We start from the raw sequence: 17,500 nt of genomic DNA, 5'->3' as shown, positions 1-17,500 counted from the left end.
CAAACCCGCTCGCGAAAAATTCACATGCAGGCCCTGTTTACACTAACACGTCTTAGCGTTAAAATGGCATTTTAGAACGAAAACATCCACCGGTATCCACATCCACACCGTGTTTTACCTAGCATTTCTGAACAGCCCTCCGTCCGCTGAAAACGCACATCACGTGACCACACACACAGCCACACACTGTCATGCGCTCCTCTGAGCTCCAGGCAGAGAGCAGTGCACGTCGGAGAGTTTATGAAGGATGTACCGCTGGATTGCGTCTCACTATAGTTAAACGTGATATTCAGACATCCCAAGTCTCCCGGAAGTTCCTGGCGTCTCTATGCATTTGAAGGACTCATAATGCCCACAAACGAGTGATAATCTCCTGGAAATCGCACGTCTTCCTCCCGGTCCTCAAATAAGTCGCGCACCCTTCTCACCCCCGGATCCCCTCACCACCCCGCTTTTCACATGATGACGATGCCATCACGATGTTTCACATTAGACATCATATGATGCCAAATTGGTGGACATCGCCCAGCCCTAATGCTCACAACATCCAATCAGATAAGAGGAACTGAGAAGGTAGTGTTTAAAGGCTTAAAAACACAAACTGTTTCTCGATTCTGACTGTTTTTGCACGCAACTGACAGATAGTCACAGGCGAATTAAACTTTAGTGACGGCGCATCAGTGGTCCGATCGGGCCAGTAACAATCCTGTCTATTGTCCCAAGTAGGGCTGGGCGATTTTTCCAATTTTTTTTTTTTATTAATTCGAATTTATGTTTTAAGACGATTTAATTTTGAATCAAATCGAGAAATCGTGATTTTTAAAAAAAATATATATTTAATACATTATAATGGCACCAATGCCACTCTCTGTATGAAGCAGGAAGCACACCAGAAGCGCTTCTCGGCGACGCGCCGCACAGCACCACACGATGGATTTTAGAATTCTAAACAGGTTTCTATACACACACCGGCGCCGCCCAGCCACGATTCACGAAGCAGTTCTCATTTCAGCCGGCCCACAGATCGCCATCTGATTAGTTTCATGTTAAATATCATGCAAATGTGCGCGTTTGGTGTGTGATAGTTTAAACTGTCATGTGCTCGCTGTCGCGGCGCTTCTAGTGTGCGACCTGCTTGACTGCCTGTTAAAGCGTGCAGTCATGTGGGATTTTACTTGTTGCACGTCTGTGTGGATTGTCAAGGCATTCCCTCATCAAGTCGATAAACTCGATCTCAACATGTATGAAGGACGTAAAAACCTGCCATGTGAAAAACCACGCCGATCTTTTAGTTTGAACACGAGTAGAAGTGAGGGACTGTAGCAGTGAAAATGAAAGTAGCCGCCCCCATGACATCATTTAGCGGACCTAGTTGTAATCCAGACAGATCAGGCAGCATGAGAAGAGCAAAGCGCATCAAATGATCGATATTTAAAAGGGGGAAAAAGAAAAATAGATTCAATATATTATTTTATATTAGACACACATCTAGTACTTGTATTTGCTCCTGCTATACGTCCACAACTTCACACATTGGGTTAAATTAGGCTTTACAGTTTCCATGTTCAGTCCTTTTCTTCCACTGTATGTTTTTAAGAAAAAGGCAGCAGCTTTACAACCTGACATTCAATCAGAAGACAAAGTCAAAGCCGAGCTGACAGCCAATCTTTCCTAGACTCAGCAAAACTTGCAAAAAATACCTCTGTATTCCTGAAAGTGCAATATTTACACAAATGTTTCGTATTCAAATCTTCTGCAACGCTATTTAACTCGTGAATCTGTTTTACATTTATTTACACCTTGACCGATTTCTGTATGACATGGCCATTAAAAATACAATGCTCCTTAACCAGATGGGTTTTCAAGTCACTTATAAAGAGAATGTTACTTCAGTCATGTTGTTTTAATGTTTTGAGAAGACTAGTGACACAATAAATTTTTTTTTTTAAAATCGAAAACCTCAAACTTTATAAAAAACCTAGATTTATTTATTTATTTTTTTTGCTAAATCGCCCAGCCCTAGTCCCAAGCATCTTACACGCTGGCCCCGGGCTCAACCTTATTGTTGAGCCCTGTATGTTTTCTGAGAAAAATGGTTCAATACTTATTTCCCAAGCAATTTGACACATAATAGCACGACCGGTTTTCATTAAACCCATGTCACAGCCTGCTTTATCTCCTTGCATTGGCTACCGACTGCATCATATATCAGCTTTGAGGCACTGATGCTTGAATACAGATCAGCACCTCCTACCTGCACCTGCTATATTTTTTATCTGTCTCGCAGGCCAACCGACCATGACTCCAACCACTGGAAGTAAACTAGTTTTGGAGTTCATCGAAATGAACCAGAAAGACCCTGAGCCCCCACACCGCATCGTTTCTAAGATGGATATCTATCGTTTCTGAATGCAGCTGCAAGATGTAAAACACTGTGAAAAAATACCTGTTAATGAGCATGTTACACATTTGATGATGTTTTGGGTTTATCAGCAGTTGTGAATTGCATTATGGGATGTTGATCTCCCCTCTGACCACTTCTGATGTTCAAAAAATCAATTCAAACAAAGTGACTTTTACTAACGTTTTAGTCGTTCACAGCTGGAAATGAACAGAAAACACTTGTGAATCACTAAATACAGAACCCGTTTATTAGCAGGTATTATTTACAGCGTGCCAGTAGGGCTCCATTGTCCTTCCACCCGCTCAAGAGAAGCACATCCACACTCAAATCAACACAAAAAGACTGGAATTACCATCAGAAAGGTTGATGGATGCGACAGATGCAGCTGCTGGCATCCGTGACAGCATAATTCTTTAAACAAATACTAATGAGCGTCACACAAACATGAATTCAGACACCCAAATGGCTCTTTAGCATGCCAAAGGTAGAGCCATGACAATGAATCCCGAAATATATACAGCTTGGTCAATTACTCTCATTATATTGTGTATTGAGTGTGTGTTTGGCAAGTTTTGTTTGATCATTTGAATCAAACTTTTGTGCATTTGCTCAGTTTGTGTGGTCTATTTATAATGCTTGAATGCTACCAAGACCAAGGAGAGTTCTCTTCATTTAGGAAATGACCAAACGGCTGTAAAAACTTGGAGTAAAATTGCATTAAATGTTCGTAGATCAGTCATTCATTCAATTTCTTTTTGGCTTAGTCCCTTTATTAATCAGGGGTCGCCACAGCAGAATGTACCGCCAACTTATCCAGCCACAACCCAACACTGGGAAACACCCATACACACTCTTTAACACTCATACACTGACCAATTTCGCTAATTCAATTCCCCTACAGCGCATGTGTTTGTGTGGGGGAACCCGGAGCACCTGGAGGAAACCCATGCCAGAATGGAGTGAACATGCAAACTCCACACAGGGCTCGAACCAGTGACCATCATGCTATGAGGCGATCGTGCTGACCACTGAGCCACCGTGCCGCCAAGTTAATAATAAGTAAATATAAGTCTCATTCATCTATCCATTTTCTTGTCGGCTTAGTCACTTTATTAATCCGGGGTTGCCACAGTGGAATGAACCGCCAACTTATCCAGCAAGTTTTTACGCAGCGGATGCCTCTCCAGCCACAACCCATCTCTGGGAAACATCCACACACACACTCATACACTATGGACAATTTAGCCTACCCAATTCACCTGTACTGCATGTCTTTGGACTGTGGGGGAAACCAGAGCACCCGGAGGAAACCCACGCGAAGGCAGGGAGAACATGCAAACTCCACACAGAAACACCAACTTAGCCGAGGTTCGAACCAGCGACCTTCTTGCTGTGAGGCAACCGCACTACCTACTGCGCCACTGCCTCGTGCAATATAAGTCTGAAAATGACCTAAAAGTGTTAGCCGAGTTTAAACTGTTATATTTTCATGAATCATGCAGATGAATGAGCATTGGGTAATGTAGATCCACTCCCTGCGTATAGGTCGACCCGAGTTTGCTGTTATAATAAGCATTTTAATAATTTCTGCTGGTTATTACAGAAGCCAGAGCTTCATAATCTTGTTCCTTTCTGAATAATATTTGGTCTTTCTTAATAAAAAGCTTTCATGCGCGACTGATTAAAGCGAAGCAAACAAATAAATGCATGTGCTGCCGTAATAATGAGTTTCATCACTAGTGCTGTAGTTTATCACCAACCCGAGACGCTCTTTCTGGTTGTAATGAGCTACAAATGCTGAGTTGTAATGAATGCACAGCTGTAAATCACTCCATATGGAAGATTCATTTAGTCCTTACCGCTTTTGTAACCGATAGATAGCGGTCGTAGCTGATAAGAACGATGTTGAAGACCGAAGCGGTGCAGAGAAGATAATCGACAACAAGCCACAGCTTGCACAGTCCTTTTCCCAGCATCCATTTCCCTGTCAAGATGTAGGGCATGTACACCGGTATGCAGAAAGCACCTGAAGAAGAAAGCAGAACTACAGTCATTCAACCGTCACAACATCTTTCCTTGCATACACTTTTCTCTGAAAACATACGTTCTAAAGGGGCTGTTGACTTGGATTTTTTTAGCGGATGTTGTAATACCATATATTAATAACTAAAATAATAATTATTCTAATTATTTTACAAATGAAGTTATGTGCAGTGAAATGAAATGATGCAGGGAAAAAGTATTGAACACATGAAGAAAGGAAGTCATGGTTTCCGCTACTTTCATTCTTCCACGCCAAAACTCATCACGCCACGGCTACATTCAACCCAGGCTCATTGTGGAAACGTAGCCCAGCGAACGTTTCTGGAGGCCGCAAAATACGTCCCCGGAGGTACGTTCATTGTGCAGTTTTTTTTCGCGCGAATCTGCGAGAGGCTGCTGTGCGAGCTTTTTTGCGTCTCGGGAGCGTGCACCGTTCACGCCCGCACTGTTCTCGCGCATAAAACCACCGGACGAAAGATCGTCTGTCCCAAGCGACGATTTACAAAAGCCGTCCAAAAATTAAAAAAAAAAAGCAAAAGCCCTCGTCCGCTTTTTGACCGCGTTTTCGGGTTTCGCCATATTCTCGCCCCGTCGCAAAACTTGTTCGATTTTATTTTTTGGATTCTGTTTTTCATCGTACATGATTTCTGGAACTGCTCTTCCTTGGACTTGAACCCGGTCGTGGTCGCCGCGGCCGGCTCCTTCTCCTCCGGGCCTCCGCTCCGCCGACGTAACACTAAGCGAACAAACTGGTTGCGGTGGGAAAGCCCTCCACACGGAGGTGAGCCGTCACAATCGAAAAAAACTAAATGCGGCCATACGTACCTCCGGCCACGTAAATCGCGGTCTTCAGAAACGTCCGCGGGGCTACGTTTTCGAAATGAGCCTAAGTTGGCTACATTACAGCTTCTCATTCAAAAAATTGTACTTTCTTAATGGCGGGTTTTAATCCCAGCAAAACGTATTAAAAGGTAAGTGAATTATAACAGTGCAAACTTTTCTGTAACCGTAGTAGTCCTGTGCGTCATTTGTTTAACCCTTTAAGGTTACGTGCTGACTGACTGACAGGTGCGTGTTGCGTGAGGCCAGCAAACACGACGTATAGCCGTTTCACTTTACTTCAGGACGCATTAACATCGCTCTGCAGGTCTATTAGAGACATTCATAAATATTCCTAGCAAATCTAATAAATGCTGGAGACATACTCATTACATAAACGCACTAAATCTCACTTCAGCAGCGTTTATTTGAGAGCGCACAAGAAGATCTGTGATCTTTGAGGGGGCGTGCAAGAAGTTTTGTGCACGAGCAGAGGAAATCGGTGCGCAAGCAAAGAGATTCGCATGCTCAAAGGCAATTACATAAATGCGATCTCGACTTCTAATACTGCGCTCACGACATTTGTAATCAAAATGACGTCACAGGTAGTTGGTAGATCTGTCTAAAAAAGGCCTGCCGCCACAGCTGGAAAACATCATATAGAGGAAACACTGGAAGGTGTATTTTGGCTGTGAAAGAGACAGCAGCTACAATCTCTCAGCAGTGGCGCAAAAAGGGGGTATGCAGAATACGCGGCGCATAGGGGCGCCACACATGGGGGGCGCCATTGTGCCAAAACTATTTTTGAAATTTTCCATATTAAAAGTTTCAAGTAATATATCTTTTTTGTTAATAATGTTTATTTAGCATTTTATATGCGTATAATATTGTATTTTATTAAATTAAAAAATCCTTCCACCCCATCCCCCCATTTTTCATACCATATACATGTTTTTATGAATTTATTATGTATCATATTGATTCATCAGGCCTTTTGGTAACTTCTTAGCTCAAAAATATTTTAATTTTAGCTACAAAGTTATAAATTTTCAATTAAACAGAACATTTCACACAGTTTGTTTCTGTTTTTTTTTTACACTAAACATTTGACAGTCTTTTTTATTTCACTTTAGGACTCCCATGTCTATCATTTTGTTTTGACAAATGTAGTAAAAAAAAATCCAAAAGCAAGGCTAGTCAAGGTGCTATAATCATTTAGTAAGGGAAAATTAAATTGAGAAGAAATTTGGGGTGGTATGAGATGCATTTCTTTGCGACCTAACATGCTTAATGTAATTATACCTTTTTCTACTTCATACTAATTCAGTTTTGTTCAGAACTGTGAAACTGTATTTTTTTAAGCATATTGATATCTTTATGAAAAAATATTTTTAATTTATTGATGGAAATATTTTCCACATTTTATCACTTGCCTGTTATAAAATATAGTTGGATTGAAGGGGGGCGCGCAAAAGTTGAAGCCGCATACCCATCAGTAAATGTGCAGTTGCGCCCCTGTCTCTCAGTAGTGGTTCAGCAACCCTTTCTCAGTGTAAATGAATATCAGCTGCTTCAGTCCAACATCCTTCAGAAATCCTTCAGCTATTGTGTCCTCCTTTCTCCAGCGTGCAATGGTCACTCCAATATTGATTCAGGTTTTTAAAAAGTTTTTACTAAGATTTTACTACTGAGTAATTCATTCATTCATTTTCCTTCAGCTTAGTCCCTTTATTTATCAGGAGTCAGCACAGTGGAATGAACCGCCAACTTTTCCAGCATAGGTTTTACACAGCGGATGCCATATCCAGCTGAAACCCAGTACTAGGAAACACGTTTGGGATGTGGTGGAACGGGAGATTGGCATCATGGATGTGCAGCCGACAAATCTGCAGCAACTGTGTGATGCTATCATGTCAATATGGAGCAAAACCTCTGAGGAATATTTCCAGTGTTGAATCCACAAAGGATTAAAGCAGTTCTGAAGGCAAAAGGGAGTCCAGTGCTAACCTTCACTTTATTATTATTATTAATTACCTTCACTGTAAAACAATGTGCTGAATAATTCATTTAGCTGAATCAAATAAGCGTATCTCCCTATCTCAACTTATATAGCTATCAAATAAGCTTGGCATAACTTAGTTGAAACCTGATTAATATTTTATAATAAGTTAAAGTAACTTAAACACTTGTAGTCGTGACCTTTTGTTTATAGTGTATGTATTAAATGTGGTTGGGCTTAGAATGTGGGTAAGGATTAGCTGCAATTGTGTAATTACTATAGTAAAGTGCATGTAAGGTGTAACCTTAAAATAAAGTGTCCGCTTATTCCTTAAAACTCAGTTTTATTTTGTTTTCAGGAGCTCAGCGCGCACTCATCAACGCAGGAGGACATTGAAACAAGTGGAAAATAATCAAAGTTTAACATCTAGACGGAGTTGTGAATGTGAAATCAACTTTGCTTACCCACGAGGAAGTCTGAGATGGCCAGGTTTAGCAGGAAATAATTGCTCTGTTTGCGCAAACTCTTGTCCATCTTGAAGGCGACGATGACCAGCGCGTTGCCGCACACGATCAGCGCGATCAGGACGACCATCATCCCGGTGAGCAGCGCGAGCACCGGACCCGCGAACCCCGCGTCGCGCCGCACCGCCGTCGCGTTACTGACCGCGGGCTCACGCGTCATGTTGGCGTCGCAGTGATGATGGTTCCCCATCGACGGTCTGCAGGTAAGACTCCAGTTTTTCATGTCTCCCTCCCTCTGGCTTTATCTCTCTTTCTCTCTCTCTTGGAAATGTCTGTGTGCGCAGATGACGCGCCGCGCTCGCTAACATGATGCGCCATTCAGAGCAACTCTGAATCTCTGAACACAATTCTTTCTTTCTTTCTTTCTTTCTTTCTTTCTTTCTTTCTTTCTTTCTTTCTTTCTTTCTTTCTTTTTTTTCTTTCTTTCTTTTTTTCTTTCTTTCTTTCTTTCTTTCTTTTTTTCTTTTCTTTCTTTCTTTCTTTCTTTCTTTTTTTCTTTCTTTCTTTCTTTCTTTCTTTCTTTCTTTTTTTCTTTCTTTTTTCTTTCTTTTCTTTCTTTCTTTCTTTTTTCTTTCTTTTTTCTTTCTTTTCTTTCTTTCTTTCTTTCTTTCTTTTTTTTCTTTTCTTTCTTTCTTTTTTTCTTTTCTTTCTTTCTTTCTTTCTTTCTTTCTTTCTTTCTTTCTTTCTTTCTTTTTTTCTTTCTTTTTTCTTTCTTTTCTTTCTTTCTTTCTTTCTTTTTTTTCTTTCTTTTTTTCTTTCTTTCTTTCTTTCTTTCTTTCTTTCTTTCTTTCTTTCTTTCTTTCTTTCTTTCTTTCTTTCTTTTTTTTCTTTCTTTTTTTCTTTCTTTCTTTCTTTCTTTCTTTCTTTCTTTCTTTCTTTCTTTCTTTCTTTCTTTCTGTCTTTCTCAATTTAATAATTGCTTTATTGGCATGACATGTTACAAATGCATTGCCAAAGCATTTATAAAGCTTACATTAATAGTTGTTTTAATAATTAATTAGTTATTTTGATTAAAAGTAATTATTAGCCCCCTTTTGATATATATTTTTTAATATATATTTCTTAAATTATTTTTAACAGAGCAAGGAAATTTTCACAGTATGTCTGATAATATTTGTTCTTCTGGAGAAAGTCTTATTTGTTTTATTTCGGCTAGAATAAAAGCAGTTTTTATTTGTTTTAAAGCCATTTTAAGCTCAATATTATTCGCCCCTTCAGCAATATTAGTGTTGAATTGTCTCCAGAACAAACCACTGTTGCTGCATACAATGACTTGCCTAATTACCCTAACTTTACCCTAATTACCCTAGTGAAGCCTTTAAATGGCACTTTAAGCTGAACACTAGTGTCTTGAAGAATATCTAGTCTAATATTATTTACAAAGAGAAAATAAATCAGTGATTAGAAATGAGTTATTAAAACTATTATAGAAATGTGCTGAAATGGCTCTTGTGAAATTTTTAGAAAATGCATAAAAATTTTGCAGGAGTGTAAACAGTAAACATCTTCTGTTCTAGTTAAGAGACCGTTAAGTGCGGAAAGGGTAAAAGCACACTAAACGACAGTATTCACACAAACCGCAGCGAAGCTCCATTAGTGAGCTTATAACCTCCGCTGGGGAATACAAACAGCTTTACAATCGTTACAGACAATAACAGCTCTCAGTTTTCAGTCCGGAGTTTTCCATTGAGCAGAGCAGAGTTAGTTGTACTTTTGCATTCACTCATTCAGCAGATTTTTTTTATTTTTCACAAGCAAAGAACGCAACAAGTGCTGTACAACCCAGGCTTATTAGAGATATGTGCACAGGGCTACATTTTTGAGAACCGAGTAATATGTACCCTGAGCTACGTCTGCTTGGAGTGTCAACAACATGTAAGCATGGATCCATCCTGCCTTGCTTTAACAGTTCAGGCTGGTGGTGGTGGTGTAATGGTGTGGGGGAGATTTTCTTTGGGTCCATTAGTACCAATTGAGCATCAACGCCACAGCCTACCTGAGTATTGCTGCTCACCATGTCCATCCCTTCATGAGCACAGTGTCTCCACTTTCTGATGGCTACTTCCAGCAGGATAACGCAGCATGTCATAAAGTTCAATCATCTCTGACTGGTGAACATGACGATGAGTTCACTGTACTCAAATGGCCTCCACAGTCACCAGAGCTCAATCCAATAGAGCAGCTTTGGGATGTGGTGGAACGGGAGATTGGCATCATGGATGTGCAGCCGACAAATCTGCAGCAACTGTGTGATGCTATCATGTCAATATGGAGCAAAATCTCTGAGGAATATTTCCAGTAGCTTGTTGAATCCACCAAGGATTAAAGCAGTTCTGAAGGCAAAAGAGGGTCCAACCCGGTACTAGTATGGTGTACCTAATAAAGTGGCTGGTTAGTGTAAGTCAGATTGAAATGCTGCATTTAATGAATGAATGTTCTAGGACACATTCTTTTGTATTTTGTTTAATATAGCAAGCAATAAGTAAGTACGAACGGGTACACATTTTTGTGTTTTTAAACAAAAAAAAAAATACCCCATTTGCAGGTTATTTTGCTTGCTTTAAGGAAAAACTCACTTAATTCTGACACATTATTTCTAAAAACACAACTACATGTTTTACTTCTCTTTAAAATGCTTCTTAATGTAAAGAATTTTAGCTGTTTAGACTATAGACAAGACAAAAGCTCCAAGTAAAAAAGCTATTTTTTTTTGCAGTGCAGTGTTTCAGAAAGCAGCAGGGATTGCCCACTGCGTCCTCTTGTCAAATCTAATTCTTAACTCAAGCTTGACATCAGCTCTGACAGAATGAAATCTGATTTATTGACAGCCCTGATGATTGCAGAAGCCAAAAGAGAAAGAGAGAGATGCACCTGAAGAGAGACGGATACAGCAGGATTGCATCATCCTCTCTGAGTAATGTTGAAGTGCTGAATAGCGGCTTCAAAATGCAGTGAGCTAAGCTAGTAGCTGCTATTCAATTCATTCATTCATTCATTCATTCATTCATTCATTCATTCATTCATTCTTTCGTTTTCTTGTCGGCTTAGTCCCTTTATGAAGCCGGGGTAGCCACAGCGGAATGAACCGCCAACTTATCCAGTATCCAAACATCCCCACACACACACTCATACACTACGGACAATTAGCCTACCCAGTTCACCAGTACCGCATGTCTTTGGACTGTGGGGGAAACCGGAGCACCCAGAGGAAACCCACGGGAACGCAGGGAGAACATGCAAACTCCACAAAGAAACGGCAACTGAGCTGAGGATCGAACCAGCGACCTTCTTGCTGTGAGGAGACAGCACTACCTACTGCGCCACTGTGTCGCCGTTCAGTTATTTACTGTACATAATATGCTGTACCAAACAGAAACAAACTAATATATGAAAGCAAAAACAAAATATCCAATAAAACACATTTAAAATTGTGTAGTGATTTATAGTAAAGGAAAATATTTAGGAATAAGCATTATATTATGTATATATTTACATCTCTCCATTAATAAATTACTCTACATAGTGTTTGGAATATAGATTATTCTTTAGACTTGTATTTTTGGTCAATTTTATTATAAAAACCTGTTTTGTGAGTAACATAATTAATGTAGTATAATAAAACATAGATTTATTGTTTATTTTGACCAGTTTGAAATGGAGCATGATGAAGCACGAACTTTAAAAAGCTTAAACACACACACACACACACACACACACACACACGTTTCTTTCAAGTTGTATTGCTCTAGATATTCATGTCGTTGAGCAGTGTACCTAATAAAGTGGCCACTGTGTTTGCATGAGTAGAAGAACACTAGTAGTAGACATGACGGGTTGTTTGCTGACATTTTTTGTCCTCGATTCATCAAAGTGCAGCGATTTGTTATTGAATCCTACATCTCGCAGAAGCCGCCATCGTAGCGGTTTTGCTAGCTGCTGAGACCCCCTCCAGAGGCGATTGGGTGCTGACATTTTTCCAGATCCCCGGAGAGCATCAGAGCTACTCTTAATTAAACGTAAGGCCGTGCCAATGTATTCACAGTATTTTTGATAGTTAAATGTCAGGATGTCCTGCTGCGTGTGCTGCTGCCGTACCCAGAGGACCACACCTAGACGTTTACCTGACACGCTGGAGAAAACAATACTGTACATACATATGAGAACAAGAAATATACTATGCAGGACCTGGGAAGGTTACTTTAGAAAGTGAGTAATGCATTATTGAACCCAGCTGGTCCCACACCACCCAACCCAATCTGAGCTGGGCTTGTAAAACAACAACAGGACACGGCAGATTTTGCTCTTCTCGGCTGTTTATTAAGACGACGACAAGGTTTGTCTGAGCTCAGGTCGACCATGGCTAGTTATTATCTGTGTAAGTTACACTGGTGTAATGTCTCGGCTGTGTTTTTAAAAATGTCGCTTCCTTTGGTTTCGTTCTCCTGCAGTGGCGTAGCGCAAATGCGGGGGGGCCCCTGCAGGGATCACTGACGGGGGAGCCCGAATTCGAGCGATCACAAATTGAGGGGACGGGGAGAGTTGGTGGAGCGACGACGCGAGGAAAGGATCCCTGCAGGGGGGGTGGGGGAGCGATCACAAATTGAGGGGACGGGGAGAGTCAGTGGAGCGACGACGCGAGGAAGTGATCATAAATTGAGGAGCGGAAAAGGGGGCGGGGTGGAGCGACGACATGGGGTAGCGATCACAAGCGACAAGAGCGTCAAAATAGCCGGAAGTCATTCATTTTCAATGACAACCGGTGGCGAGGAGCAGCGCGGCACGTCTTCTCCGGTGTGGGCGTCGAGGAAGATTTGAAATCAAGTCAACTTTATGGTAATGAGCTATGACGCGGTTCGGCGGCAAGCAATCAGGATGAAGTAGTCCACCGTTTGAGAGGGGTTCAGAGAACACAGACCTGTGAACTTTGTGTGCATGCCCTGCGGGCCTGTCCGCTACGCCACTGTTCTCCTGCTTGTCCACGATCAAGTGATGTATCTCTGAAAACCAACCGTGTTCAGCTAGCTCCACCTTTTGGTACCCTTTTGCCATGCTAGGTATCGTTTGCAAAGGGTCACCAAAAAGTGGTACGGTACAGTTCAATTTTAGGTCTCTTTTGACAGTGGAAACAGCCATAAAAGTGTACCGAACCAAACTGTACCGCTCTGTGGAAATGGGCCATTAGTTACTTTTTATGGAAAGGAATGCGTTACGTTACTTTCCATACCTCGCATTAGGGCTGCACAATATAATATTTAGGGTTTGTGTATTCTAGGGCTGGGCCAGCCTGATCTCACGAGAAAACGCAAGTATTTTACGTTTTGCCAGTTTAGTGGCTAATTCGTACGAATTCTTACGGGTTTCAATCGTACGAAATTGCACGATTTTAAAAAGGAGGCATGGCACCTAACCCCACCCCTAAACCCAACCGTCATTGGGGGATGAGCAAATCATACCAAATTATACGAATTAGATCGTACGTATTCATACGAATTAGCCACTAAATAAAAAAGTTACGAATTGCCGTGAGATTGTGTTGGCTGGGCCGATATTACATAATTTATTCGTTCATTCATTTTTATTTCGGCTTAGTCTCTTTGTTAATCTGGGGTGGCCACAGCGGAATGAACTGCCAACTTATCCAGCACGTTTTACATAGCGGATGCCCTTCCAGCTGCAACCCAGTACTGGGACATTGTTATATCGAATTGCGATAAAATTTAGGTCAATAACAATGATAATCTCTGTACTTTTATTTTATTTTTTTACTTTGTATTGATAAGAAAAAAAGTACAGTTTGAAATCACTACTTTCTGTTCTTATTTGCGTGGTGTAAATGTGCTTGTATGGGACTTTTAGTGCAGATAATAGTTACGCCAAAGACTCTAGAATACGCTAGACGTGTCACTCGTTTACTTTTGAATGGGGAAAAGTGTAACTGTGAATATGGCGAATGAAGCCCCGCCTTCTAGTACAGGAGCCAATCAGCAATCGCTATAGGATAGCAATTCTCCGGGGGAGGGGCTGGGGCCAGTTGTGCGTTTCTGCAGATTTTGTTTCGTTTAGAAATGAAACTAGACGTAAGATAGACAGTAGCTAGACAGTCGTTGTTTAATTCTATTGGTTATTCGTAATATGGAATTTAATCGTAAGCTCGGCGAGCAGTTTTAGAGATATTGATGTTTCCCCATTGAAACAGAATGCCCAAGCATACTGCCCGAGAGGTGTTTCAAAGATGGCCACTGAGTGAAATGACTTGCATTAAAGAGACTTTGGTTATGCAGAAAGGCTGGGCAGTGTACAGTTACATCCTTTTCTGAAACCTCGAGGAGTGTATGGATGTGTTTGTGTGGACGGACTCGCCATCAGCTGTCAATCAATGTTCACTGCATAGAAAGTGCTTCACTTAGAGTTTTCATCTTGTTTCTAGCGCAGTTTTTTTATTTTCATTAAGAAGCATTTTTCGTGTTTTGCATGTTTTCAGAAATGACGAATCAAAATAAAGTGAGGGTTTTCTTTAAAACAAGTGAAATAATCTTATTTGGGCTTTAAAATGATGTTACTGCAGGTGATATTCATGTGTGTGTGCGTACAGAAGGTGCGTCTAAGGAATAATTGACGATGGACTGCTGTATTATTGAAAACTGATGAGCGCACACTTGGAGTCTGCATTAATTTTCAATAAGTCAAGGATCGCTAGATCAATTATTTACTGTACACCGCTGCATTGATGAATTCTTGATCAGATTGGATGATGCATGCTCATATACTGTACATCATGTGGTCTCTGTAAACAATAAGATATACAGCCCTCTTACAGTCTTCTGAATGTGGAAACTCACAGAAATACACAACATACATCATTCATTTTCATTCGGCTTAGTCCTTTTATCAATCAGGGGTCGCCACAGAGAAATGAACCGCCAACTTATCCTGCATATGTTTTAAGCAGCAGATGCCCTTCCAGCTGCAACCCATAACTGGGAAACATCCATACACTCATTCACAAACACACACTACGACAATTAGCTCACCCAATTCCCCTATAGCGCATGTGTTTGGACTGTGGGGGAAACCAGAGCACTCGGAGGAAACCCACACCAACACGAGGAGAACATGCAAACTCCACACAGAAATGGCAGATGATCTTTTTTGGTTCCTTTTCTAGACATTTCTGGACTCTTGCTGTCTATGGAGGATGAGAGAGCTCCAGGATTTCATCTAAAATGTCTTAATCTGTGTGTGAAGATGAACAAAGGCCTCTGGGGAACATGAGGGTGAGTATTTAATTACTTAATCACTTTTGGGTGGACTAAAACAAGATACTTGTTGTGTCACTCCAGTACGACTGTGGACACTATATAACTTTTTGGTTCATTCAACGTTATACAGTTGAAAGCAGAAGTTTACATCCACTGTATAAAAAGCCTCATAAGCATTTAAGTCAGATGTTAATGTGATTAAACTTTTTCTCCTTTAGGTAAACGAGGATGATCACATGTGTTTGTTCAGCTTATTAGCAGATTAAAGAGAGAGATATTGTTTGAGAAATTGTTAATATTGTTATAGTTCTCTACTTGAATTCTCAACTTCTCTGACCACATTTCTAGAACTGCTCGATTTTGCAGATTCGCACTCTATAACCTCAGAAAGGTCCGACCCTTCCTATCTGAACATGCAGCTCATCTCCTTGTTCAAGCTCTTGTTCTCTCCAGACTGGACTATTGCAACTCTCTACTAGCCGGGCTTCCAGCTAACTCTATTAAACCTCTTCAACTGCTCCAGAACGCAGCAGCACGAGTGGTCTTCAATGAAGCTAAAAGAGCACATGTCACTCTGCTGCTCATCCGTTTGCACTGGCTGCCAGTTGCTGCTCGCATCAAATTCAAAGCTCTGATGTTTGCTTACAAAGCGACTTCTGGCTTTGCTCCTTCTTATCTGCTCTCACTTCTGCAGATGTATGTGCCCTCCAGAAACTTGCGTTCTGTGAATGAACGTCGCCTCGTGGTCCCATCCCAAAGAGGGAAGAAATCACTTTCCCGAACTCTCGCATTCAATCTGCCCAGTTGGTGGAATGAACTCCCTAACTGCATCAGAACGGCAGAGTCACTCGCTGTCTTCAAGAAACGACTACAAACTCAACTATTTAGTCTCCACTTCACTTCCTAATCTCCAATTGTTTTTTTGGCTTCACCGCTAACTGTATTTAAAAAAAAAAAAAATTGCAAACAGTTTTGGAAAGTTTGCTGATTTCGCATTCAAACAGAATGCTGAGCACACTGATAAGAAGTGTTTCAAAGATGGCCGGCGAGTGATATGCAAATGAGTTATTGCTAGAAGGGATACAGCTGCAACCAGAAGCTAACAAGAATTATTTATGTTATTTATTATATTATTTATTGTCTTTTATTAACTACTTCCCTGACCCCAACCCTAAACCCAACCATCACAGTAATGTATAAACAGTAATTATATTAAGTATTATTCACATCATTTGTTAAATTACTAATTAAATTATATTTTATTAACGTCTACCCGCTACCCCAACCCTCACAGTGCTGTAAAATGTTGATTATTCTTGTACAGTGTCACATAAATGATGCTATATTGATGTGAGTGTCCACAGCTGTATCCCGTCTAGACTTTACCAATCAAATGACTGGCTTTAAAGGAACCCATTAGGCTTCAGGAGAGGACTGTGATGGGAAAGACCTGCTGGTAAATATTTCGCAACAGTTTTTAAAAGTAATGTAAAGAAATTGAAATTCTAAATGGCTTATAAAGGCGTTCTGCGCACATTTGTTTGATTTGTTTTCTCAGTTCTGCATTGGGAATGCTTGGAGATATTCATTCAAGCACAGGATCACATTGCTGTTCTCGCACTGCCCAATGCTTCCCTCTAGTGCACGATCTTCACACTACAAACTGCTGTAAAACCACCTGTTGTGTCACTGAGATTGAAGTCAAGATGGTTTAATATTCGCACATTTGTTCATTTTTGAACAGTGACAACTTGTGACATGCTCTCTCTGTTGTACTTCGAATATTTGACTGAAATCACATGTAAGTAAGACTTCAAAACAACATTAGCACTATTTATTGACTGCAAACAGTGCTGTGGCTTCAATGGCTGCTAATGTGATTTCACTACTTAGAATTTGTTATTAATTTCTTTAATTATGTTTTGGCTTTTGACCGCATCTGAGTGTTTCTTTCTGCTTTATTACATTGCTTTCTTTATTAATTTCCTTTAGTATTGTTATGTCTGTCAATATTTAGTTTTATTCTCTTATGCAGCATTTTAATAAACATTTGCCATTTTTAAAAGTAAATTGTAAGTATATTGTGCCTTGACACAATCCGTATTGTATAACATGCCATTTAAAAATACAGATGACTTGACATACAATCTAGCCTTCTGAGTTAAATTGATAGGATTATTGAAAATAGGAAAAAAATGAATGAGATGTTCAGCCTAAAATGAATGAGTGTGTTCCTGAAGGGAGCTTACTCTGTAAAGAGGAGTAATCTTATTAGACGGCTCACTGTATAGTAAGCGTTATTGTTCCATTACGCTCTTCATAATCACTTCTGCACCATCTATCTAGAGTCGTAGACTAAACGATCATCCCTCTGTGAAATTTGGGTTGTGTGCTGTTTAACTGGGGTATTTTAAACACAATTTTAAACTTAATACTAATTTCTAATCACTAA

General features: G+C 40.4%; 2 protein-coding genes across 13 annotated transcripts in view; one reads left to right on the top strand and one right to left on the bottom strand.

The window, feature by feature from the left end:
• Positions 1–8,128, bottom strand: part of LOC100331077 (histamine H3 receptor) — a 20,210-nt gene extending 12,082 nt beyond the window's left edge. The window contains exons 1-2 of the mRNA XM_002667471.7: positions 7,730–8,128; positions 4,264–4,430 (exon numbers count right to left, since the gene is read on the bottom strand). Of these exons, the coding sequence (XP_002667517.2) occupies positions 4,264–4,430; positions 7,730–8,012 (450 nt within the window). The 5' untranslated portion in view covers positions 8,013–8,128. The remainder of the gene's footprint in view (positions 1–4,263; positions 4,431–7,729) is intronic.
• LOC100331149 (oxysterol-binding protein-related protein 1) overlaps positions 1–17,500 on the top strand; it is a 66,277-nt gene that overhangs the window by 27,981 nt on the left and 20,796 nt on the right. For 3 of the 12 annotated variants that reach the window (XM_073922249.1, XM_073922236.1, XM_002667472.7), the window contains exons 2-3: positions 7,624–7,992; positions 14,955–15,063. The gene's annotated coding sequence lies outside the window, so the exon portion shown is untranslated. Of the gene's footprint in view, positions 1–7,623; positions 7,993–14,954; positions 15,064–16,372; positions 16,505–16,606; positions 16,850–17,500 lie in introns of those variants that run through there. The other 9 variants (XM_073922238.1, XM_073922208.1, XM_073922239.1 and 6 more) reach the window with 6 other exon arrangements.

This window comes from Danio rerio, chromosome 2 (genome assembly GCF_049306965.1).
Source record: "Danio rerio strain Tuebingen ecotype United States chromosome 2, GRCz12tu, whole genome shotgun sequence".
NCBI classification, from domain to species: Eukaryota; Metazoa; Chordata; class Actinopteri; order Cypriniformes; family Danionidae; genus Danio; species Danio rerio.
The sequence above is the reverse complement of the archived record's forward strand: the minus strand, read 5'-3'. Positions and strand labels throughout refer to the sequence as shown.